Genomic DNA, 25,931 nt, shown 5'->3' with positions numbered 1-25,931 from the left:
TTTGCGGGCCATATTTTATGCCTACCCCCGCATTGCCCAGCTAAGATTGCCATTACATGGTGTCTACGCACTGGCAAGCGAAAGCAAGGCCGACCAAAGACCACATGGCGTTGAACATTCATGGACGATCTGAAAACTGCCGACATTGCCTGGGACGAAGCTGATGCAGTCGCTGCTGACCGACATCAGTGGAGATCACTAGCTGCCCGATGCGCCACCCGGCATAGGAGGAACTAAGTGCTAAGTAAGTGTGTCTTTGCCCTCTGTGTCCATCTGTGGGTGTGTGTGTCCTTCTGCCTTGTTTCCCCTCCTTGAGAATTGATGTGTAAACTCAGAGATATATACTCCAAAAGACAGAAGGTTGTTTCAAAAGAATTTTTGTGTAATTTTTTAAAGTTTTATTGACATAAATACATCTGACATCACTTCCTTAATGTTTTTCACACAACATTTTATTAAATGTGAAGTTGAAATTATAACAGTGATTCTAATATTTCTATATTAAAAATAAATTTAATGCCTGTCACCAAATTCCACAAGTTTCTTCACCAGGACCCTTTGTGATAGTTTAATTTTTATAGAAGCTGAAGTGATACACAATATGTATTTAGTTATTTCTAAGAAAATTAGAAACGGTTACCACCATACTACACCATATTCTTATTCAAAATGTCTCTGAAAACACAATGCAAGTTTAAAATGTTTAATGCAGCCTTTGCTATGTATATAGTCACATGCATTATGATATCTCAATACAATCAGATTCTGCTTAGAACTGGATTCAAAACTATTGAGCCAATATTTTCAGCTTATATGGCTGAAACATTTTCAAAGGATGAGCTTCCAACAATGAGTGAAACAGTAAGAGCATGTGCAGAAACATCCCATTGAGAAAGAGAAATCAAACATTTGGATTCATTTTAATGAGCTTAGACTTGTTGAAAATGCAGAGGAGCTGGTTGTGAACTGAGCTTCAGAGAAATACAGCATACTGATATTCACTGTGAAGCTTTGAGTGGAACAAGACAGAAAAACAACATGTGGATCCTGGAATAATGGGAGCTTCCATCTTTAAAGGACTGAAGAGGAAGAGCTTTACAAGGAATAATTTAGAACAGTTTCAAACATCAACTGATTGAATCCATGAATCTGAAAATGTATTTCTGACTGAAAGAGACAGACATGTACAGACTGAACTATCTGTTCAACAGTCAGTGTTTCTCTAACAGGAGGACACTCTTTACACTCAAATCAGCACAGGGACACTGACGAACGAGACCAGATAAAAAACCCAGGATAAAGTTTTAGAGTGAATGTGGTGTTGAAGGTGTGGAGGTGGATCAGAGTGTCAGGTGAGACTCTGTAGAAGGACAGAGTGCCAGCAGGACAGTCCACATACACTGCTACTCTGTTAGAGACACAGGAGGAGGAGGAGGAGATGAAGGAAATAGGCGTGTTTCTGTTATTGTGCCACACAGAATGAGGACCATCATCAGTGCAGTACAGACTCCAGGACTTCTCATTGTATCCAAACACACAGTCATCACTGTTTCCTTTCCTTCTGATTCTTCTGTAACTCACTGATATTTGGACCTCTCCTCTCCACTCGACCTCCCAGTAACAGCGACCAGTCAGACCATTTCTACACAGTAGTTGAGGTTCATAATCAAATCTGTCTGGATGATAAGGATATGACTGAACCTCGATCACACGTGCCACCTTCCTGTTGTTGTCAGACAGTTGGAGGTTTGTGTTCACTGTGTTTGTGTCAATTGTGAGTTGACAGGAATCTGATGAGAGAACAAACACAATCCAGCTGCAGTTATTGATCCATCATCTGTTCATTGATCGACACTTTGATGATGACTCCTGACATGAGACGTGAATGAGTGATGTGACAGTTTGAAGATGGTTGAATGTGTGCTGCTTTTTTTTCATGAATCACAGTAAAAACACACTTACACTTCTTCAGACCTGGTGTCAACCATTGGACTCCAGCAGGCTCCACCCTGAAAGGAGGAGGGGGGTCAGACCAGCACAGCCTTAGCATGCACACATGGACATTACATGGCTCTCATACATATAATGTTAGACAATGATAAAGGAACAGTCCAACATTTTCAGAAATACACTTCAATCCATACGTGGATCAAACTGCTGATGATTTGGACTGATCCTGGATCTGTCAGTCCTTTGAAGCAGTTGGTGGAGTGGTTGTTGGAGCAATGAAATCTGAGTTGACATTAGGGCTGCCACGATTAGTCGACTAGTCACGATTACGTCGACTATCAAAATCGTCGACGACTGATTTAATAGTCGACGCGTCGTTTGAAGCTTTGTACGATCACAAAAGACACAGGAATAAGTAGCAGGATTTAAGAGTGTAATAACGGACTGAAACAGAAGATGGCAGCACTGCATGTACAAGGATGCCAGCAGCCATTAGACCCCGAAGAAGAAGAAGCTGTGTCCCAGAATTCATAGCGCGGCCCAGCTCAGTTTCCAACAATGGCGGCAGCTAGTTAGTTTTAATATTACTCTTATTATTCTTTCTGGGTCACAAAATAAACGATTAACATATTTTCAGGCGAGAATGTAGCTGTGTAAACCTCAAATATCTGCTCAGTTTATCAAAACACATAGTTTCAAAAGTGCTTTTTGGAGATGTCTGTTACCCACTAGCTCGATAGCTAGCCGGGTTCAAGGCTCACTAGAGCCGTGAGAACACCGGACTCCCGGCAGATCGTTTTCAAACCCACTGTCGTCTTTCGCTACTCAGGTTAAACGTACACAAGTCACTTAGATAACTTCAAAATGTTACTGTTTGGCTTTTTTTTTTAAAGTATTTTATTTGTTCCTGAGTAAATCGGTTTGGCTGAGATTAAAGTTTCTCAGCCAAAAAGTTTTTACACAGCTGAATAAACATTAAGCAGACAGCTGATTATCAGAAGTGTGAGATGCTCGAGAATATACTGCGGTGTCCTGTTATAGTTTAGATAGCAAGGAGTTTATTAAACTTCACCGAAACAATCTGCAAATTTCATTAAAATTTAATAAACTATCATCTTGTCTTTATTTTTAGTTAGCACACACCTTAAACACTTAAAGCTGTAAGCTAATGATAGTTATATAAGAGCAGATGCTGCTGGTGCAATAAGCTGCACGTTTTACGTCCAATGGATGATGATCTGATTAGTCGACTAATCGCAAAAATAATCTGTGACTAGTCGATTATCAAAATAATCGTTTGTGGCAGCCCTAGTTGACATCCTTTGACTGTTCTCCACTTGAAATGTTCTCCTTACTGTCAGTAAAGTGATTATTAATCCACCTCAGAATAACAAAATCCCCCAAGATTGATGTTTTTGAGTGGCTATGTCAAAGTTTAGAATTAATTCTTATTTAGATACTTTGGCATGACCATTATTGTAATAATTTTTATTATTCTTTCTTTCTTTTTTTTTGCTTGTCCCATTTGATTCTTTTGCCATCAGAATTATTGTCTAAAGTCAAAGAAAGATGCCCAACGGATTTACTTTAACAAATGGACCATCCCGGCCTTGCCGTATTGGTCTATTTGATTCACCTTTGTTTTTATTCTTTATTTTATTTTAACTTACTACACACGGGACAGATATGACTGGGGGAAAGAAAAGGGAGAAAGAAAGAGGTAGGGAAAGAAAAACAGCGGGGAAGAGGAACGGTGATAAAGGGCAAAAAACAAAAACCAACAGACAAAAAATACATATATCAATCTCCTGGATCACCTGTTGAAAAAGAAAAAGAGAAAACAAGCAAAAAAAAAAAGAGAGCAACATAATAAACAACATCATCATGATAATCTATGGGAATATAACAGTAAATACTAAATATTGAATATTATTATGCAGAATGTAGGATTGAAAGCGTACAGTGTGCTTTGAGGTAGGAGCCTAAAAGGGTGTAGTTTGTGTCTGTAAGGTATGGAGGAGATTAAGGCTCCAGACATCCAGAGACCCCCAGAGAACAACAGACCAAGGAAGACCAAAGGAGGGGCAACCGTGCCACTCTCCTCGAAAGAGCTGAGGAGGGCCCCAGATGAGGGGTCACTCAGCAGCCGTGGAGCAGAAGGACCGGGGGGGTTGCAGTAACGTGCCCATGGCAGCCAGCTGTGCCAGAGTGACATAAATATAATGCACCTAATGAAACCAACAGAACCACGCCGTCTACAACAAGGATAGATGAGATTCTGAGGCCATCAAAGTGGAAGCCTTCCACTACATAGGTACAACAGAATTTTTCTGTCCATAAAAGTAAGGAACAGAATCAGCAAGAAAGGTCAGCCCTGTCAGAGTCCACAACACACCAGGAATGAATCCAATTTTTTCTGCTGGCAATTTGGCCCAAGCTTGACATGTAATTAGTGGGGTTAGACTAATTGGTAATTCTACATTGACCATAGGTGTGAATTTGAGTGTGAATGTTTACAACACACTGCCATTCTGTCCAGGGTGTACCCCACCTCTTGTCCTGTTATAGTTGGGATAGGCTCCAAGAAAGGGGTGAGGACAGTCCCTTGTCGTGCTCCAGTGCTGCTGATCACTGAGCCTGGTTCTGCCGGAGGTTTCTTCCTGTTAAAAGGGAGTTTATCCTTCCCACTGTCGCCAAAGTTCTTGCTCATAGGGGGTCATATGATTGTTGGGTTTTTCTCTGTATCTATGAAGCGCCTTGAGGCGACTTTTGTTGTGATTTGGCGCTATATAAATAAAATTGAATTGAATTGAATTTGTCAGACTGCGGTCTCTTGGACTGCAGCCCACACCAGACATTCCCAGGACAACCTCACTATATGTTTAGGTTTGCCAGTCCTGTCCAGCATCCTGCAGTGCCAAATGATCCAACTCACCACCAGGTGGTGATAACTTGACAGTTGACCTCTCTTCACCCAAGTGTCCAATTATAGGATTACAAAATCAATCATCGATCTATGGCCTAGGGTGCCCTGATCCCACATGCCACTTATGGACATACATAACTTGAAACAAACAACCCTCTCATCCACTGGGAAAAAAAACAGCCTAGAGCAAGCAAGATGAAGGTTTGCAGGACGATATGGCTGATGGCTGTCTCCCAGACAATCGTGAATAAATTGTTAAATTTCCAGTAATGAAACTTCTTTCTTCAGACTTCAGTACAACAAAACAAACAAACAAACAAAAATTCTCTCCATACCTGAGAGTGTCCAGTCTCCAACTTGGATCCTTCAGTCCAGCCAACAGCAGCTTCAATCCTAAGCCTCCTGGATAATTGTAGCTCAGGTCCAGCTCTCTCAGATGGGAGGGGTTGGAGCTCAGAGCTGAGGCCAGAGAAATACAGCCTTTCTCTGTGATCAGACAGCCTGACAGACTGCAGAAACACAAAACAGTAATCCATCAGTGAAAACTTCCCGCAAAGCTTGTTTTTATTCATTTATGTTACTTTTTTCAATTAATTTAGTAGACAGTCAATGCCAGATGAATGTATGAATTGCATCATTTTAAAATCTGGTAAATTTCCTACTGTAAACCACCTGTATTTTTTCAAATGTTCTCCTCCGCTCTTTACCATCACTCCACATTGTAGTGATGGTAAATTTGATTCTTTTTACTGAATCGAGTTTTAATGAGTCACTGACTAAAGTGGATTGGGTTTTTTGAGTCATTTGATTCATGTATTTCTCTTTTCATGTATATCCTACTGCTAAGATGAGTGATTCTAAAAGAAAACAACTATTTTATAGAGCAAAAAAAATTTCTAAAGGGAACATTTATTTTGTTTTGTTTTTATTTTATTAGTATTTTCCTTAAATGTGTCAAATATATATTTTCTCATCTAAATGTCGCCTGAGCTGTGAGCCAGGGGGCGGTAATGCGCCTTAACATTGGTTGCCAACCAAGAAGAAGAAGAAGCTGTGAGCCAGAAGGGAGGGGGTGAGTGAGTGATTCGTTCACGCTATGATTCAGCACAGGAAGGGAGGGGGTGAGTGAGTCCTGAGTGATTCGCTCACGCTATGATTCAGCACAGGAGGGAGGGGGTGAGTGAGTCCTGAGTGATTCGCTCACGCTATGATTCAGCACAGGAGGGAGGGGGTGAGTGAGTCCTGAGTGATTCAGCACAGCAAGGGAGGGAGTGAGTAGCTCAAATGTGCTGTTAGCATGTTAGCAGAGCAATGCTACTGTGAACCGAGGAGCTATTGTCTTGATGTGAGCTTCTCCTCAGGGTTTCTTCTTCCAGTTGAGAGCAGAGATTTTTTTGTTAAGATACTGGATGTTGTGTTTTTCTCCACAATTTTAATTACAAGCTAGATACATTGCTGCTAACAGCAACAGGGATGAGTCAGTAAGTCAGTTGGGCTTGTGAATCATGATTCATGAGTCAGTAAATTGATTCTCGAGTTAATGAAAATGACTGCAGAGTCATTTTCATTAATGCCAAGTAGGCACCTAAAACATGCATTGTTTAATATTTTCTTTCTTCCAGTATGAAAAGAAAGTGAAAATAGAGTAAAAATTGTTCTAGATTTTTAAAATGAACAGCACATGAAAAATCATTAGATAGAATTTTTTCTCCAGTGTCATGTTCATGAGTCATTTTAACAAACTGAAAACAGAAAAAAAATGTGAATATGGAGCGGTTTTCCAGACAGAAATTGAGAGACAAATAATTCACAGATATTAGGCAACTCTGTGAAAGTTAGGCTTTTTATGCAATAAGATTAATATGACCATAAGTGGAAAGTCTGAATCCTGACCTGAGAGTTTCCAGTGTACAGTGTGGACTTCCCAGTCCAGCAGATAGAAGCTTCACTCCTGAATCATGGAGATCACTGTTACTTAGGTCCAGCTCTCTGACACTAGAAGACTGGGAGCCTAGAAATGAGGACAGAGCTTTACAGCTTCTCTCTGAAAGGTTGCAGATACTCATTCTGAAGAAAAAACAAAGATATTTGTGGTCAGATTAAATAACATGTAATGAAGAATGATTAGCAGTGATCTACTGCAATTTGTGACAACTGGTTGCCCAGCTGAAAACAAATAAGAGAGGAAAAAATGGCACAGGAACCTGTGTACCATTTTTTTCCTCTCTAATTACAATGACGGCAGTCATATCAGAGAAAAAAAAAGACAAACTGAGTCGTGAGTGTTGACAACAGACAAAAAGTGTATTAGTGTATGTATTAGAAAGAAGAATAAAAGAAGAAGACTGAAGAATAAAACTCTTGGCCATAGAGACAAGTTCAACCTGAGGCTAGTAAACCCAGGGGCCTGAAGAATTAGACCTATGTTCTTATTTTAGTAAAATGGATACAGAGGTGATTGGTGATGACACCTAAATTATGTTGAAGGGAATGCACTGGGTCAGGAAAGAAACAGAAAATAATGCTCCACCAACAGAACATCAATTATATATTTTTTCCAACCAGAGAGACAAACTAAAAGTTGTGGAGGAGTATTCATTTTTTTAGGGCTAAAGCCTGTCCATGATTGATTGATAATACTTTATTCATCCTGAGGGAAATTGTGTTATCCGGTCTTTAAGTCTGACGTCATTAGCCATTTCCGGGCCCAAACTCCCCTTCAGGTCCCAAAGTCAAGCGAACACACAGCATCCCTGGGAGTTAAAAACTGTCTAAATTATTTCATCTTCAATAAAATGATCACCGTGGCTGCTCTACCAGCTGTGACAATTAGGTTTAACATCCAGGCATCCGTGAAAACAGAATTTTAGCCGAGTTAGAAGTTAGCAGGGTTAAGTGCCATGCTATTGCACTTGTCACTAACCCAGTGGTTAGTGATAAGTGCAATGGCATGGCAGGAAGCTGAAAATGGACCACACTTCAGTCAGGAGAACGACTGAGATAATCCATCCACAATACGAGGTTAGTCATTAATATACTGCTGCATGGGCTGGGCTATGGTTACATTGCAGGGTTTTAAAACTGAGCTTTAAAACGTGCTGCCGATGAATAGTGCTAATACAAACCTATAGAGGCCAACAGTGATCACTGCCTTGTTTTAATAGGCTTGTTCAGATTAAATAGAACAAGATATAAAGCCTTAAAACATGTTAAAAACGCAAAAGCCTTGATAAATGCAGAGTAGTTTGGGCCCAGAAGCAGCGTTCATGTATGTCATCACTTAAAGACCGGATAGGCTGCCAGGCACTCCAGCGCCATCTTGAGCACCCCTTTCGGCCATACAGCCAACAACAGCCCCACAGTTCCTGCAGCCATCTTTATGGCGCTGTGTCTGTATACATGAGATATTTTTGTGTATGTGTGTATCCTGTGTCTGACTGGGAGGAGAAGCTAGTCAACACTCTTCCAGCTGGCGTAGTTGACCTTGAAGGGTAAGGGAAGAGAATCAAACACAGTCCTGTTTTCAAGGAGAATTTTTAATTCCAGTCAGCCTAGGTCATGAGGCACAGCTGGCACCGGTTGGGTAGCTGCATGAAATGAAGATGGTAGTTGTTTGGGTTAGTGCGAACAAACTGCATCCAATTTTACAGTTGGTCTAATGTCCATCACTGGTCACCAGGTCTCTCAATTTCCCATTAAAGAGCTGTGAGCTTCTCCAAGATCTTATCCGTGTTGTATTAAATGAGCACAGTCTGAATACTCACAGTCCACCAGCTCCGATCAGCAAGAACACTGTTATCATTGTTCCGAACCCAGGTTTCTCATCAAGAAGATGGTTTCAATTGCATTAAGGGAAAAGTTGATCAAAATCATAATTCATCTTTACGTTTTAGAGAACAAGACTTAGAGACTCTATGAAGGTTTAGAGCTAGACATGACTAGACAAAGACATGAGAAGCAAAGCAGGAAAGATAAGGGAGAGGAAGAAAGATGAGACTGACTCCATCGAGAGCCGAGAGAGGAATGCACTAGTGTTACTTTGATAAAAGTTGCATTCATATATCCTTCAGAAACACTGGCATTTTCAACTGTTGTAAAGCAAAATATACTTGGTTCTGAGTGCTAACAATCATTTACATTAATGTTTTTTACATTAACATTCTTAGACTTGTATCAGAGCCCACCATCCACTTCTTTGCCGCAGGTGGTCACCTACTTATCGGAGGGTTGGTAGTTCGATCTCTGTCTGCTCCAGTCAGCATGTGTATGTTAGATTGAAAGCATTTAAAGAAAAGGAGCTTAGAAACAGTGCATGTGCAAAACGGTGTGAATGGGTGAAAGAGGCAAGTTTTATAAAGTGCTTTCAGTGCTCAGATATAGTAGAAAAGCACTATATAAGAACCAGTCCATTCACAATTACACTGTTCATGTTTTTTAAATTATACATGGAAGCTTTTAGTAGAATCAATATTAGGTAGAATAGAAAAAAATAAAAGCACAAATATATTTACACAGCTTTGTGGGAGGCTTTGACCACTGGCAGCAGCCTCAGAAGAGCCTCCTCTGAAGCAGAGTATTTCTTCAGGTCAAACACATCCAGATCTTTTTCTGATGACAGTAAGATGAAGACCAGAGCTGACCACAGAGCAGGAGAAAGTTCATCTGTGGAGAGACTTCCTGAACTCAAGTACCGTCGGATCTCCTGCACTAGAGATCGATCATTCAGTTCATTCAGACAGTGGAACAGATTGATGCTTTTCTCTACAGACAGAGTCTCACTGAGCTTCTTCTTGATGTACTGGACTGTTTCCTGATTGGTCTGTGAGTTACTTCCTGTCTGTGTCATCAGGGCTCGTAAGAGAGTCTGATTGGTCTGCAGTGAAAGACCCAGGAGGAAACGGAGGAGCAAATCCAGGTGTCCATTTGGACTCTGTAAGGCCTTGTCCACAGCTTTCTGGTAGAAAAATGTCACTGCAGATTCCACTTCTCTTGACTCCTTTTTTGCAAAAAATTTAGACCATATAGCGGTCTTCTGTTGTTCTTCCAGCAGATTGAGTCCAGAGTTGATGAAGGTCAGATGGACATGAAGAGCAGCCAGAAACTCCTGAACACTCAGATGGATGAAGCAGAACACCTTGTCCTGGTACAGTCCTCTCTCCTCTTTAAAGATCTGTGTGAACACTCCTGAGTACACTGAGGCTGCTCTGATATCGATGCCACACTCTGTCAGGTCTGATTCATAGAAGATCAGGTTTCCTTTCTGCAGCTGATCAAAAGCCAGTTTTCCCAGAGACTCAATCATCTCCCTGCTCTCTGGACTCCAGTGTGGATCTGTCTCAGCTCCTCCATCACACTTGACCTTCTTCATTTTGGCCTGAACCACCAGGAAGTGGATGTACATCTCAGTCAGGGTCGTTGGCAGCTGTCCTTCCTCTCTGGTTTCCAGCACATCCTCCAGAACTGTAGCAGTGATCCAGCAGAAGACTGGGATGTGACACATGATGTGGAGGCTTCGTGATGTCTTGATGTGGGAGGTGATGGTGCTGGCTAGCTTTTTTCCTCTGAATCTCTTTTTAAAGTACTTCTTCATCTGTCGGTCAGTGAACCCTCTGACCTCTGTCACCATGCCAACACAGTCAGCAGGGATCTGATTGGCTGCTGCAGGTCGTGTGGTTATCCAGAGGCGAGCAGAGGGAAGCAGTTTCCCCCTGATGAGGTTTATCAGCAGTGCATACACTGAGGAGGACTTTCTAGGGTCAGTTAGGATTGTAGTTTTGTGGAAGTCCAGAGGAAGTCGACACTCATCCAGACCATCAAAGATGAACACAACCTGGAAGTCTTCAAACCTGGAGATTCCTGCTTCTTTGGTTTCAGTAAAGAAGCGATGAACAAGTCCCACCAAGCTGAACTTTTCCTCTTTCAGCACATTCAGCTCTCTGAAAGTGAATGGAAATATGAACTGGATGTCCTGGTTGGCTTTGTCTTCAGCCCAGTCCAGGGTGTATTTCTGTGTTAAGACTGTTTTCCCAATGCCAGCCACTCCCTTTGTCAGCACTGTTCTGATTGGTTCATCTCTTTTAGGTGGTGTTTTAAAGATGTTTTCTTGTCTGATTGTTGTTTCTGGCCTGTCTGGTTTCCTGGATGCTGTTTCAATCTGTCTGACCTCATGTTTATCATTGACCTCTGCAGTCCCTCCCTCTGTGATGTAGAGCTCTGCATTGATCTGATTCAGAAGGGTTGGGCTTCCTGCTTTAGCGTTCCCCTCAAACACACACTGGAACTTCTTCTTCAGTGCAGATTTAAGTTCGCGTTGACAAACTGAAACAAGACATTCTGGGAAAAAAAAGCAGATTATCAGTTCACGTTGTGTAAAGGAAGAGTTGAGTTGCTTTTCTCTAAGGTATGTCCATTTGACCACATGTTGGTCAATCTCTTGAGACATCAGTAAAATGTCCCATTTATCCAGCAACTTAAAGTTTAGATATATCCTCTTACTGCTCTTCAGACGGTCAGCCAGCTCCTCCTGCTTCATTCTCCTCAGGAAATTCAGTGTGATCTTTATAAATGCCTCTCTGGCGCTCCTCTGTTCATCATCCTTCTGCTGACTCTCTACGCATTCTGGGTAATCTGGACTCAAAACCTTCTGGATCTTCTTCAGCTCGTTCTTCACAAAAGTGATGATGTTGTCCTCCAGCAGCTGGAACAGAATACTTTATGAGTGAGCCAATCAGACTGAAATTATGGATCCAAACATCAGATCCATATTGGGCACACTGACAATCCACTGGTCTACAAAGAGCAGCATGGAGATGACTGTGAACAGAATAGATGTGAAAGTAGTTGTTGTACATGTACAGACCATAAATATGGAGTCCAGCTGTGTTTGATGCTGCTGGGCAGAGTGATCACTGAGAACCTCTGAGCTCTCCTGGTCCACACTGTGGAAGAACTATGAAGAATTAGTTCAAGCACAGAGTAAAAATTCAAAAAGTGACCTTTTAAGATAGTGATTAAGATGATTCCCTATAGTTGTAAAAATTTACTAGTCCTTCTGAATCCACTGAGACTCAACAGCTTAGTGAATTGTATTGAGTTCAAGTACGAAAAGTGTTGCGTATCACTGCTTCAGTAACATGTGAATAAGTAGAAGTTGGTAAAAAAAAACAGAAAAAATGTATTTAACATTCAGTAACTGGCCAGTCTCTCTTCCAGCACCTTAACATCAGCCTTCCAAACCAGGCTGATTAGTATGTTACAGCTGACAGGTAACTTGGGCGCCAGTCCATGAAAACTCTGTGAGTACCTCTCATCTGACAACCTCTGATTTTTTTCATATGTACAATAACTTATGAAATCAATTTTATACTAACTTTAAGTGTCACAATCTAAAGCATTAAAAAAACCAACACTTTTTCAATAACCAACATTAACATCAGTATTGTGGGATATCTAATACTTTCAGTAAACTACAACATAGAGGAATGGGAATTAATATTGCTACACTGGGTGTTTGATCTGTTTTCTCCTAAGTCACTAAAGAAAGATTCAAAATACATATCCTGAGTAAACGTCAAAGCAGATGTCACATACTCCTGGCTCATGGAGAGTTGACAGAAGAGCTACGTTTGTGTTCCATGTATGGCCAAACCAAAGCAAAAGATCCAGATCCAGCAATGGCTCTGCACTGCATTAAACATCAACAAGCACTGTGCAGAAAATGCTTGAAGTCATGTCTGTAATCCTGACATGTGTAAATTACATCAGGTCCAGAGGTTTACAACACCACCAGTTCAGGGCATTTTTGAAGGAAATTGAGGGATTTTATGGCACTTTACTGATGTGCATTAGCATAGGAAGGGGTGTGTTGAGGAGATTCTTTGAGTTAAAAGCTAAATTCTAGATATTCATTGAAGTTCTAAACTGGATGTTCTTGAATTGGATGATTCAAAATGGATAATGGCGTTCCTTGTGAACATTACACAGGAGCTAAACATTCTGAACTTAAAGCTGCTAGGTTTTGGACAGCTCATTATAGCGGCCTATGAGAGTGTGAAAGCCTTCTCCACAAAACTGAAACTATGCAAAACTCATCTGTCTGCTATTGAAATCCTGCAATGGGAGTTTGAAACGTGATTTGCTGACTTGGAGGCATGCGGTGACACTTCCCAGCTGCTTGCAGACCTCCTCTCAGCTGATGTGGAGTGTCCCCACTGAATGAACTGAATTGCAGTGCAGCAGTGAACTGAAAAATCAGTTCAGGGAAGCACAAGGAAAAGCAGACAAGATTGCTTGTTTCTAAGACATCTTCCTCTTTTAAGAGTTTTCAGGTGTTTAATGTCCCTTTTTGGAAGCAAATATCTGTGTCCCAAAATGTTGATTCGGTCATCTGGATGCAGTGTTTTAAATGGGAGAAACGTTTCATCACTCATCCTGGTGACTTCTTCAGTCTCAGCTGACTGCAGGTTTCCCCAATCCCCAATCTTATAAACATACAAACATTACATTTGCACAATGACTGTCCAGGATGTGTACATCTTCACCATTAAAAGAGTGTCCACTGGCCTGTAGGTGTAAATAGACTGTGGAGTGCTGAGGTTGAGGATCGAAGCCAGAAACTTGGTGTAGATTCCTCTTGGTACAGCCTGTGGTATGAGGTCCGGTCAATAGCATTGTCTTGTTCTAACTGCTTCAGACAATCTGTGACCCTCTTCCTGTAGCCACTTTCTGGGTCTCATGTTTGTCACTAAGCAGTGACAAAATTTTCTTATGATACTGTTTATGGTTTAGCAAAACCGTGCCCCTACCCTGGTCTGCTGGAAGGATGATAATGTTGTCATCAATGAGTGATGTGAGTGGCTTCCTGTCCTCCATTGTGATGTTAGATTCAGGGGGCTTTGCATTGCTGAGACAGGCTGAAACTTTGGTCCGTAGTTGCTCTGCTTCCACGTCTGCAATGTTGTCATTTCAAATTGCTGTTTCTGTGGCTGTGATCAGTTCCACTAATAATAATAATAATAATAATAATGGATTGGATTTATATTGCGCTTTTCAAGGCACCCAAAGCGCTTTACAATGCCAGTATTCATTCACTCTCACATTCACACACTGGTGGAGGCAGCACAGTTGAAGCCACAGCTGCCCTGTGTCAGGGTTCCTGGGTCGTTGACCCAGTGATTTCAGTTTGTTCATGTTCAGTTTAGTTCGCCACATTAATGTTCTCACTTCCTGTTTTTTCCCGTTTCAGCTTGTCTCCCGTGTCATTAGTCCGATTATGTTCAGCCCTGTACTCACCTGTTTCCAATCATTGTCATCATTCAACCTGTGTATTTAAGTTCCTCGGTTTCACCAGTTCTCTGTCGTGTCATTGATGTTGATGTTCATGTCGTCCCTCCGTCTGTATGTTCAGTTAGTCAGTCAGCCATTCTTCCAGTCTTTCAGCCAGCCAGCCAGCCAGCCAGCCACTCCATCGTTCCTGCTTTGTTCATTCACCCTCCAATAAATCCTCTTCATTTCTGCACCGTGAGTCCAGCGTTTGGGTCATCTCTTCCACGCCTCCACACACAACCGCTGACAGAATGACATGACCCGTGCCACGAAGACACGTTTTCGACCCAGTGGACTCAGATCTGTTCGAGCGGCAGGAGGCAGCGCTCTCCATTTGGGCAGAGAAGCTTAAGGAGAAACAGTGGCTCTTCGCGGAGCGAGAGCACATCTTCGAGGGTACTCGCCTGGCTCTGGGCGGGCCTCGGAGACACTGCGTTCTCCCACCTGCTGCCTCACCTGAACCGGAGCATTTGCCGCGGAGAGTGGACGTTTCACGCCGCGCTTCGGCCGCTCCCTCTCCCGCTGCTCCGCTCCTCGCTCACCCGCCAGCCGTTTTACTCACCGGACCTTCAACCTCGCCATGGCACAGCGGCTCCGCCTACCACCTCGGCTCAATGGAGGCTCCCGTGCCAGAGGCTCGGCTGTGTACCCCGCCTGCTGCCTCTTCCCGGAGAAAGCGGCGCACATGCCGCCATAAAACGGACTACTTTCAGCCACTCCCGATGGTGAGCTCCAGTGACTGTTTTCCACACCCTTCATCTGATTACTCCCTTAAAACGCATAGTACACTCACCTCTGATTCATGGGGAGTCTCCCTCCTAGACGAGGATGCGGACTGGGAAGAGTTTTTCTGCTCTGCTCTTCCAATGACTGTAAATAGTGGTGGCAGGAAAACCCGAACAATCTCCAATAAGCCTGCCAGTAACACACACACCGTCACTATTTCCACACCCATTATTCAGCCATTTCCCACCAGCACGGGGGCCCAGTCTACGCCCACACCAGTGCCAGCTCCCAGGAGGAGGGCAGCTGCGACCCGGTCTACCTCCACACCCGCTTCTGTTTCTCAGGTGGGGGTGACTGGTGTCCAGCCACCTTCCATGCCCGTCCCAGCGCCCAGGCTGAGGGCAGCCAGAACCCAGCCTGACCTCCCTAGAGGCTTGGAAGAGCTAACCGGTTCACCTGCTACTTCACCTTTTCATCCACCTCCTAATCCAGCTTTTCACGCCCTCGCACTATCCCTGGTTAGGCTAGCTGAGGTGTCCCCTGCTCAGGCACCAGCCTTACTAGCCCAAGCCGTAATTTTATCTCCGTCACTAGCTCAATCTGTAGCTCAGCCAGTAGCCTCGCCTACCTCTGTTCCTCCTTTAGCATCTCCACTCTAGCCAGTTCCCTCACCTGCTGTTCAGCTTTCACTCCAGTCAGTTCCCTCACCTGCTGTTCAGCTTTCACTCCAGTCAGTTCCCTCACCTGCTGTTCAGCTTTCAATTCAGTCAGTTCCCTCACCTGCTGTTCAGCTTTCACTCCAGTCAGTTCCCTCACCTGCTGTTCAGCTTTCAGTCCAATCAGTTCACTCACCTGCTGTTCAGCTTCCAGCCCCGTCAGTTCACTCACCTGTAGCTCAGTCTCCTCCTGTCCTCCAGTCTCCTGTAGCTCAGTCCCCTGTCCAGTCAGTCCAGTCTGCTCCTGTCCCCCAGTCGCCCGTCCTCCAGCCTGTCCAGTCTGTCGTTCACTCTTCTGTAGTCCAGTCTGCCGCCCAGTGCCCTGTAGTCCAGTCGCCTCCTGTTTCCCAGTCGCCTGTCCACCATCCCGTTCAGTTCCCGGACCTGCAGCCACAGCACCCAGAGCCAGCTGTGAGCTCTCCTGCTCCTCAGCCAGGGGTTTCCGCACCCGGTGGCCCGGCCACTCCTCAGCCAGGGGTTTCCACACCCGCTGGCCCGGCCGCTCCTCAGCCAGGGAGCGGCCTTCCGCGCCTACTGGCCCTGCCTGTCTCCAGCCAGAGGCTTCCGCGCTTACTGGCCCTGCCTGTCTCCAGCCAGAGGCTTCCGCGCCTACTGGCCCTGCCTGTCTCCAGCCAGAGGCTTCGCCTGGTCCGGCCTCGGCTTCGCCTGGTCCGGCCTTGGCCTCTGCTTCTGCTTCGCCTGGTCCAGCCTCAGCTTCGCCTGGTCCGGCCTTGGCCTCTGCTTCGCCTGGTCCAGCCTCAGCTTCGCCTGGTCCGGCCTCGGCTTCTGCTTCGCCTGGTCCAGCTTCAGCTTCGCCTGGTCCGGCCTCGGCTTCTGCTTCGCCTGGTCCAGCCTCGGCCTCGGCTTCGGCTTCTGCTTCGCCTGGTCCTACAGCTGCTCCTCAGTCTCCGCCGGCTCCCGTGCCGCCTCCCGTGCCGCCTCCTGCAGCTGCTCCTCGGCCGCCTTCTCCTCGTCGCCGGCGTGGTCAACCACCGGACCCGCTCAGTGGCCGCTGTTGCCTTCCGCACGGCCGGCCCCCGGACCGCCTTCGCCTGAGTGGCCGCCGTTGCCTTCCGCACGGTTGGCCTCCCGCACGGTTGGCCTCCCGAACTGTGTCCACGTCGCCGCCGTTGCCGTCCGCAAAGTCGGCCCCCTGAACTGTGTCCACGTCGCCGCCGTTGCTGTCCGCACGGTCGGCCCCCTGAACTATTTTGTCTCGGCCGCGGACCACTTCATTTCTGCACCATGAGTCCAGCGTTTGGGTCATCTCTTCCACGCCTCCACACACAACGGCTGACACCCTGGGGCAGACTGACAGAAGCAAGGCTGCCATATCGCGCCATCGGCCCCTCTGGCCCACACCAGTAGGCGGTAGGTAAAGTGTCTTGCCCAAGGACACAACAACCAGGACAGAGAGCCCATGGATCGAACGAGCGACCTTCCGGTTACAGATGCGCAAAACTGTGATACTGCTAGATGAAGAAAAAGGAATATCAGAAAGGGGAGGCACGTTAGGAGGAAGTGAGAGAGAAGGAAAGGCTGGAGGGTGGATGCGAAAGTGAGGACTTCAAATGTATTAACTATGACCAGTAAAAATATATAGATGGCTTAAATGATGGAGAGAATGAAGGGAAAAAAAGCAAGGCCATGAGGAAATCTTGAGGGAGGAATTTGAAGTTAAAAATCCAAGGGGTGATAATGTCAGTGCATATGATTTAGAAAATAAAGACAAATTCTGGAGTATGCTCAATGAAATGGAAAAGAGTATGTCCAGGGTAAATAGAGTTGTGATTGGAACAGATTTAATGGACATGTAGATGAAGACGAAACTGTCTTTTCAACATTTTAACAGATTGGAGTTACATTTTTATTTGGTGGATTTTCAGAGTGAAGTAAAATGGAGAGTGCCTTGTTGGACTGGATTTTGCTTCGTAATGCCTGGAAATGATGAAGAATCACTTCAGATAAAATCTGGATCACTGTTTTGCTTGAAGACCAATTTAAATGTTTATATTGACTATTGATTGACTGGAACAGCTCACATTTGGTTTCCTCAGAAAACAAACCTCAATGTGTTTTTATTTCCTGAAAGAAAACCATTATCATTGAAGTCATACACAGCAGTGTGCTGTTGTTTTCTGGCACAAACAGATTTAAAAATGTTGCCTGAGTTTACAGTATAATCAATCATGAGAAAAATGTTTTATTTTTTTTTAAGAAGGTTCAAAGAAAAAAATACTAAAATGATGCTTGGGCTGTTTTATGAATAAAAATAATTTCTGTGCAGGAAACTTAGTTTTTTCTTTCACTTGAATAGTTTGAATGTCATTGAGAGAATTACATGTTTGCACTGCAGTTTATATCCAACAACATCAAGCAGTTAATTTGCTGAGAGTTCCTAATACTTCACTTCTCTGCAGCAGAGAGTTGGTGTGTTTTAAATTGATTGGATTCAGGTCCAGGCTGGTTCCTGTGAATAATGATGGAGCAGTGATGTGAGTGCTGAGCTGTGACATGGAGAAGAGTCATGGACAGTTAGAGATGGTCATCTCACCTCTGAGCTTTGGTCTGGCTCTCATGTTCCCCACACAGAGTGCTTTTAGAGGGAGGGGCTCCCTCCTCTCTGTCCTCACACTGATCCATGCTGCTCAGCTCACACACACTTTCTACCTGCAGAGGAAACACAAATCATTCATGTGCACATCAACTGAAATCCTGCTTTCCATCATGTGTGCTGTCCAGATATCAGCTACGTCTTTCCTGCTTCATCTTAGTGTCAGCTGAATGCAGTCAGACAGCAGTGTGAGGCAGAGGAAGCTGCCATCAGCTGATATACTTCTACTATCAGCCCACTAGATGGAGCCATGAAGTTGTAGGTCAGCACACACACAAACACACAAAGTACATTTGCTGACAAACACCGATTAACTGTGACTGGAAGTTTCTGTTGATTAACATTAAGTCAATTCAACATGTGTGAACAGATTGTTTAAACATTTTGGCTGATCCAGGATTCAAAGAGGATCCACCGTCTTAACGTGTAAGAGAACTGAATGTGACTAAAGTAGAGAAACCTTTCTTTTTTAATCTCTGCACAGATTCAGCATCATGTGCTTTTAATGACCATGTCCTTATTAAATAGAGATACAGTTTAACAGGATGTTTTATTAAAATTTATTTTAAGAACCTCACATCATCTCTAACTATGGACTGAATGTTGGCTCATTGCTAATACCAACTTGGTACATTTTTAATTTAAAGCACATTTTGGAAGATTCAGTTTCATAGAAGCTTTTTCCTGTATTGTGCGTAATGTAGAAAGTAACAGATCAGACCACCCTGACTGAAACCCACAAAGACCCATTTCTACATACTTGCCTGTGTCAACACAAGAGGTGCTTTCATCAAAATGATGCACTTCCTGTGGTTACTGCCATATTTCTATTAGCGGTTGTTTAGTTAGTGGTTTAGCATTTGTCCCATATGTGAGTTCGGAGAAGTGGAAATGACAGGAAGTGTGGTTGCTAAGCTGCTGCTATGTGCAACTAATGTAACAGACTAGAATAAAATGGAGTATTAAACAGAGAAACCTCAGACTGTTCTTCTTGCTCAGTTCATCTTTCTGTTATTTAATAGCTAATAGATTTATGCAGCTAAACAAGTAACTCCTGATCCAACTGAGGAAACCTACACTCTGACATTCTTTTGGCAAAGTTACACACCAATTCAATATTAATTTTAGCAAACTCCAATTGACTTAACAACAATTACTGCCGATGTGAATTTTAACTTTACCAAATACTGAATATTTTATTTCCCCAGTTCTAATCTGTAAGATATTTACAATATTTGACTTCACAAATATTTTTGCTTTCACCCCTACCAGTCAAAGCAGATGGTTACCTCTCCCTGAGCCTGGTTCTGCGGGAGGTTTCTTCTAGGGCTGGGCTATATCGTACCGTTCACGGTAATACCGGTGAAATTTTACACAACGATAAGAAAATGAAATCTCGCAATAGAATATGGGTAAAACACGCATGCGCGGTGCCTTTGTTTGCATACGCACATGGCGGCGACGCAGAATGAGAAGAGCGAAAGCGGATCGTTGAATGAAACGGATGAGCCAGAATTGGTTTGTACAAATGCTGCAACTTCACTGGTGTGGAACTGGTTTAGCTTTCATCCGTCAGATACACAACAAAGCACTATTTTTGGTAGAGCATGCTAACGGGCCGTCGTTATTACCGTGTTGTTTGGAAAATACGGCGAACTTCCCACGAATTTCCCACAAATTTCCCACGTGTGGGACTAATAAAGGTTATCTTATCTTATCTTAAAATCAATCCTTTGATTTTTCTGAAAATCGACAGAGCCCCTTATAATCCCGTGTGCCTTATGTATGAACTCTGGTTGTGTTTACTGACCTCGAAATGACTTTATGTACACGGCGCTGAAAAATCTGTCAAATGTTTCTGAACAACTTTGCTAACCTACGAAGCTGCACCGCTTGATGGATTGTCGGAGCATTACGGCTATCATAGGCGGAGCCTCGCGGAGTGATACGTACTGTGCTTCAACATAATATTACCGTATTGTGTGTGTATAACCTCTTTTTAAGTTTTGTGGATATTATACATGGCTATGGTGAGGATATGTCGGCCAATTTCCACTGGAAATGCCTTTTGGTTAAATTGTCAGCGAGGAATTTGCATTCGCACTGTTACATTTTTATATAACTTTAATGCACTTAAAACAGCTGCTTAAGTGAAAATACATAGATTTTTTTTTAAACTAATAAAGTTGAGGAGTTGTAAAGTATTTTGTCTAGTGTCAATTATATCGTCAGTTATATCGTTATCGCAAATTTTCAAATGTATATCGTGATAAATATTTTTGGTCATATCGCCCTGCTCTAGTTTCTTTGCATGGGCACTCTTTAAACGACTACGATCTATATGGATGACCACCGCACTGCCTTCACCAACCAAGTTGCAGCTTCTGAAGACTATTGTTATACCGACAGCACTGTACGCAGCGGAGACTTGGAAATCAACTGTTAAGATCAACCACAATCTCGACGTCTTCCAACAGCGTTGCCTTTGACGGCTGCTCAAGAGCACATATCCGGATCACGTTGCCAATGAGGAAGTATATCGCTGTGCGGGATTAGAGCTGTTCCATGTCCAAGTCACCAAGCGTCGGTTAAGATTCGCCGGACCCAAGACTCGCCCATGTTGCAGTTCAGTGGAACCATAGCTGGACTGGCCATCGGGCATACCGGGCATTTGCACGGTGGGCCGCTGGCGATTTTTTGTTTTTATGGGCCGATGGATTTTTTTTTTTTTTTTTTTTTTTTTTTTTTTAGGAAGGGTGTATATATAATGAAAGGTGTTGGATTGGCCAATTGGTCATGATCGACTCTGGGCTGGACCAATTACAGCCGAGGAAGCCGGATGCACCCTCCCCCTTGTTTAGCAATCACGTGATTTTCGCGCATTGCATGCCGGGAACTAGTGGCAAAACAATCCAAGTACCGCATCAAATGCAAACATTTGTAGCACCGCAAAACGTTCATTCTCCGGTTCCAATACCTTCTTGTTTTTTCTTTGCCGCACAAAAAAGGAATGTACAAGACAAAAGGAGAACAATGCCGGTCCGTACAAAGACAGACTCGACGAAAAGACAAAGAAAAGATAAGAGGAAAAAATCAAAGGAGTGAAAGGGTCAGACCACACAGAGTGGACAAAAGACGTTAGCGTGCTGCCCAACTTTCACCACGCTCAGATTTATAATTATACGGTTCTTGGAGTGAGTGCATACACTCATGAAGTTTAGTAACTTCAGGTCACTGCAACAAGCCCAGGTACAGTTTACTGATGGATGGGTACAGGACCTTGAAATGCACCGTGTAGAACGAAAGACCATCATACGAACAAAGGTAAGTTTACCAGTCTCACAAATCGTTGTCATAAATACACATTTGTTAACCGTTTATTAATATAACCTTTGAGCTCAACGGTAATTAATTAGTAGTGGAAATAATTTCTGGTAGCATCACAGAAATGTAGCAATGACAATAATATTGTATGTTGTAATCGTACTGGGCAATTTGTGATACAAAACAACTGTTTTACCCTGTGAATAAAAGTATATGTTTTTGTCAATGTACCATGGTAATAACAGAAGCAAAGCGCAATATTGTGTCAGGACAATTCACTATTTATGCACAATAAATAAAGGAGCATAGCGCGACAATTTCTGTTCAGCGCCAGACTTCCTTGTAACCTATATCACTAATTATGTTAAGAAAAATGACGTATTAACTACTACAAAACTCTGACCTTTGTGGGAATGCTTGGAGCAGACTAACATGTGAGCTGGAGTGTTCTGACACATATATTTGGTATATTCAGACCATCCGTCGGCTCTTACTTTGGAAACATGGCTTAAAAAATTTCTCTTCAACGAGGTAATCCGATAAAAAAAAAAAAACGATCTCTCTACCCGTCAGCTTCCCGTGGCTGTCATGCGACCGGCTATTAAAGTTAATAATACAACAGCTTCTTGCCATTTTTTGGGTTTCTTTTTATCGCTGTGTAACTGAGTTCAATTGAAAGCCTGCGTGAGCTAGTACCTCTTGCCACAAGCTCCCAGAATCCTGTGCGGTTTTACCCCTGAATGACGTCACATTTTCAATCTTTATCCTGGTGGGCCGGTCTCTAGTCAAAATGCCCGGGCCGATTTTTTGTCCCAGTCCAGCCTTGAGTGGAACCCAAGGAATGGAAAGAGACGGCGAGGAAGACCCCAAAAAACATGGAGGAGTACGTTCCTTGAAGACTTACGCTCAGTCGAACTGTCATGGGATGAAGCAGCAACTGCTCCAATGGACCGAGTCCGATGGCATTCTCTTGTCTCCCGATGCACCGATCAGTGCGGGAGGATCTAATTCTAAGTCTAAGTAAGTGTTACATAAAAGAGTGCATAAAAATATCGTTGGGTATCACTCACATTCATCACAATTCATTTTGCCAATGAGGATTTACTTACTTTTTCTGTGTTCCAGTCTCAGTAACTTTGACACAGTAATATCTGCTTCAATATTAAACTTCTGATGAAATCTCTCAAGTGTTAGCTTTATTTTGATACCAAGATTGTAAGGACAGAGTTTGTAATTGCAGAGAAATAATCAATTAAATTTGGGCATTACATTTTCGAGCAGGAAGCTCAGAAAACCCCCTTGGGGCTTAAGAGGTTAAGAAGAATTAATCTCTGTTTATAGAATCACCTCCAAACAGCCAAGCTATCCCTCAATAGTTCCATCATGTTTACTGTCTAACGACAGCGCTAGCATCTTGTGTAGTTAGTGTGTAGTGTTGTGGATAGTTTTGTGTTGTGTGTCAGAACAATGAGATGACTGCTGTCTCCAGGTAAAAAAAAACAGGAGTGATACACGTGCTGCTGTCAGACCTGCAGGTTGTGATGGTCTCCTTCACAGTGGACAGAAACTATTTTTTTGGACTGGCACAAATAATTTGTGTGGCATCTTATTGAATGCAGAACAGCTGATTGTTATGTAAATAGTTTGAAGTGGTTATTTAAAAAGGGGTAAAAGGTAAATGGCTGCAAACAACAAAGTTGTTTGCAAAACTTTTGCACAGGATTTTATAATTGACAATTTATATTTGCATTTAAAGTTATGAAATATGATTCATTAAATATGTTGTTACAGTAAAAAATATAACTTTTTTTTGTCTGATTTTAGATCAATTGTGGTAATACAGTATGTCAAAATGAAAACATAACTGTAAATTCAGACATGAGGTTATGCAAAAAAGAATGATATCAAAAAAGGCAAAGTACATAGATTGTAAAGGTGAAATGTAGAGTTAAAATCAGTAGTTAAAAATGGCCAATTATGCCCTGGACCCCAGAGGGTTAAACATTTATTTTTAAGTAATGCAATAGTTACTTTTCAAGTAATTAATTACTTTTAAAATCTTGTAACTCAGTTACTAACTCAGTTACTTTTTTTTTGAAGAAGTAACTAACAACGCTGGTCATGATATCTGGTATCAAGTATCCCAGCAAGGTAAAGTCTGAGTCTGTGCTGTAAATTGTCACCCAAAAAGCTGACACATTTATCTGCATAATGCCCTACACGCTGAGCCACAAAAACCACCGTGCACTGAAAGCTAAAAATGACCTTCATTGTTATTTCTTTACAAATTATCACTGAATACTTTCAGACTGAGTCTTGAAACTCTACATTTTTCAGGGCTTTTTGTGGTTCAAATATTTTTAAGCATATTCCAAAATGCATTTTGAGTATGTTGCAGGCAAATGTTTTCAGCCCTTTATAACTCTGCAAACCTCAGTTCAGTCAGGTACATTTTACAGTTTTACTTTCCAAAGCAACTGTTCTGAAGCTGTTTTAGTGTCTAAGGATAATTCAGAATGGATAGCCACAGATTTTCATTGAATGGATCTGTTTTAGTGTGGAGCTAACCTGAGGCAAGGCTCAGTTGCATTTGCCAGATTTTTCCAAAGAAAGTTAGAAAAAAAAAAGATAAAAGAAAAAGCACACAGCACAACCTCTTAACCACATGAGGACAGTCCACCAACTCATCAAGAAACTTAAGTAGCATTGTTCATGACAGACCACGAAAATCAGTCTGTCACTCAATGCACTTCCATACACCTGAGCAAGCAGCAAACTGGGGAGAGCTTTTTCCAAATACCATCACCGCTATTTTAAATACTCAAAGTATCATGTACCCCAATTCAAGTTTGCTACCGAAATGCACACAAAGTATTGTGCATGCATGTAAATATTTATTTTTTGTCTTTCCACTTAACATTGCTCACCTGGTTCTTCTGGCTCTTGTAGAATCCTTTCTCCGCAATCCTCGCTCTCTCTTTTAACTGGTAGTTACATAAACATGTTGTTTCTAGCTAAAAAAAATATGGTATGCTTTCACTTCAACAAATGAAGTAATTATAACATAAGTTATTGTACAAGGACGCTGGAGAAAATCCATATTCCATGACAGTATAACGCACTTGGTCATGTGAAACCATCATCAATGAATCATTTTACAGTTACCACATCATGTTGACTTATTTCTCTGTCTCTCTCCTCCTCTTTCAAACTTTGTGCTTTACCCATAATAAAAATGTAAGAATTTTATGGATGAGAAATAACATCCACAACTTTTTGGACTCTTTCAAATGCTTCACTGATTTGCGTAATTCATTTACTTCTCCCTTGTCTCCCTGTCCTTGGTGTTATTGAAGCCTCATTTATTCATGACAAACCTGCTGTTGGACCGTTCACTGCCTTTGTGCATGCGCAGTAATATCCTGACATAAAGAAAACTGCAAATAGAAACCTGTTTTCTTTCTAATCTCTGCCATTTCCAGGAGACCATTCGTCACACCATAACATTTAAAGATGATGAAAATAATAATTCTTACTGAAACTATTACTGTAGATGAACTCACCAATAACTAAACTTCCAGAAACTGACAATAGGATACTGAACTCCAGGCTTCAACATGGAAAAATTGTAATACCACAACTAGTTTGACTTATTATGTTCTACAGACACAAACACTAAAACGAGGAAGAGCGTTAAGCGCTCGGCCTCGTTGGTCCTGCTGTGAGTCCTTTAGCCGTGAACTATGGAGCGGCAAATTTGTGCTGGATATAAGCTGCACACAGCTGATGTTAGCCGTGAAAACATTACAGACTGCTAACATTACCTTCAGATGGAGCTTCACACTGAGACGATTACATGCAACACAAAGTTCACGAAACTTTGAGAAAGAAGGAAGCGCGAAGAGAGGGGTCCACAAACCACGGCCCTGTTACAAACACACTGCGGTCTCTACAGCTACACTTCAGAGAAAAAGACCGACGCTGCATTCAGGTGCACCTCGGAAATCCCCAAATCTCTCCTCAAACAGCTGGAAGGCTGCCCGATGGTTTATTTCTTCTAATTGCCCCGTTTAGTTGAAATACAAACATCTGCAATCACTCTGTTCTTCTTCTTCCAGCAGCGTTTTAACAATAAAACGCTGCGTGTCTTTGAGTATAAATATATATTTTTATGACAGCCCAGTGAGTACCGTGTTAAAGTGAGGAAGAAGCAACTTAATGCAGCAATCAAAAATTTCTGATGAAAAAAACAAAACAAAAAGTAGAGACCAAAGCGAGTCACAGCTGCCACTGACCCATTATAGATTATCTGCCTAATCATATGACCCTTGTAAGGGACAACTGCCATTAC

The 25,931-nt window shown here is 42.7% G+C and overlaps 1 protein-coding gene across 4 annotated transcripts; it reads right to left on the bottom strand.

Annotated features, from left to right (window-relative positions):
• Window positions 1–386: 386 nt before the first annotated feature.
• LOC308396073 (protein NLRC3-like) lies at window positions 387–25,538 on the bottom strand. Of its 4 annotated transcripts, none has more exons than XM_080881133.1 (10): window positions 25,405–25,537; window positions 24,508–24,564; window positions 18,197–18,312; window positions 11,736–11,814; window positions 11,372–11,573; window positions 9,388–11,209; window positions 6,770–6,943; window positions 5,212–5,385; window positions 1,963–2,009; window positions 387–1,790 (listed from the first exon to the last, which is right to left on the bottom strand). In XM_080881133.1, exons 3-10 carry the CDS (start codon window positions 18,283–18,285, stop codon window positions 1,252–1,254), a joined length of 3,126 nt encoding a protein of 1,041 aa, XP_080737259.1. In that variant the 5' UTR covers window positions 18,286–18,312; window positions 24,508–24,564; window positions 25,405–25,537; the 3' UTR covers window positions 387–1,251. The 4 variants fall into 4 exon arrangements, with proteins under 4 accessions (XP_080737259.1, XP_080737258.1, XP_080737260.1 ...); XM_080881132.1 differs by having other exon boundaries at window positions 24,508–24,594; window positions 25,405–25,535; XM_080881134.1 differs by having other exon boundaries at window positions 24,508–24,590; window positions 25,405–25,527.
• Window positions 25,539–25,931: the final 393 nt, after the last annotated feature.

This window comes from Rhamphochromis sp. 'chilingali', assembly GCF_963969265.1.
Source record: "Rhamphochromis sp. 'chilingali' genome assembly, chromosome: 1".
NCBI lineage: Eukaryota > Metazoa > Chordata > Actinopteri > Cichliformes > Cichlidae > Rhamphochromis > Rhamphochromis sp. 'chilingali'.
The sequence above is the reverse complement of the archived record's forward strand: the minus strand, read 5'-3'. Positions and strand labels throughout refer to the sequence as shown.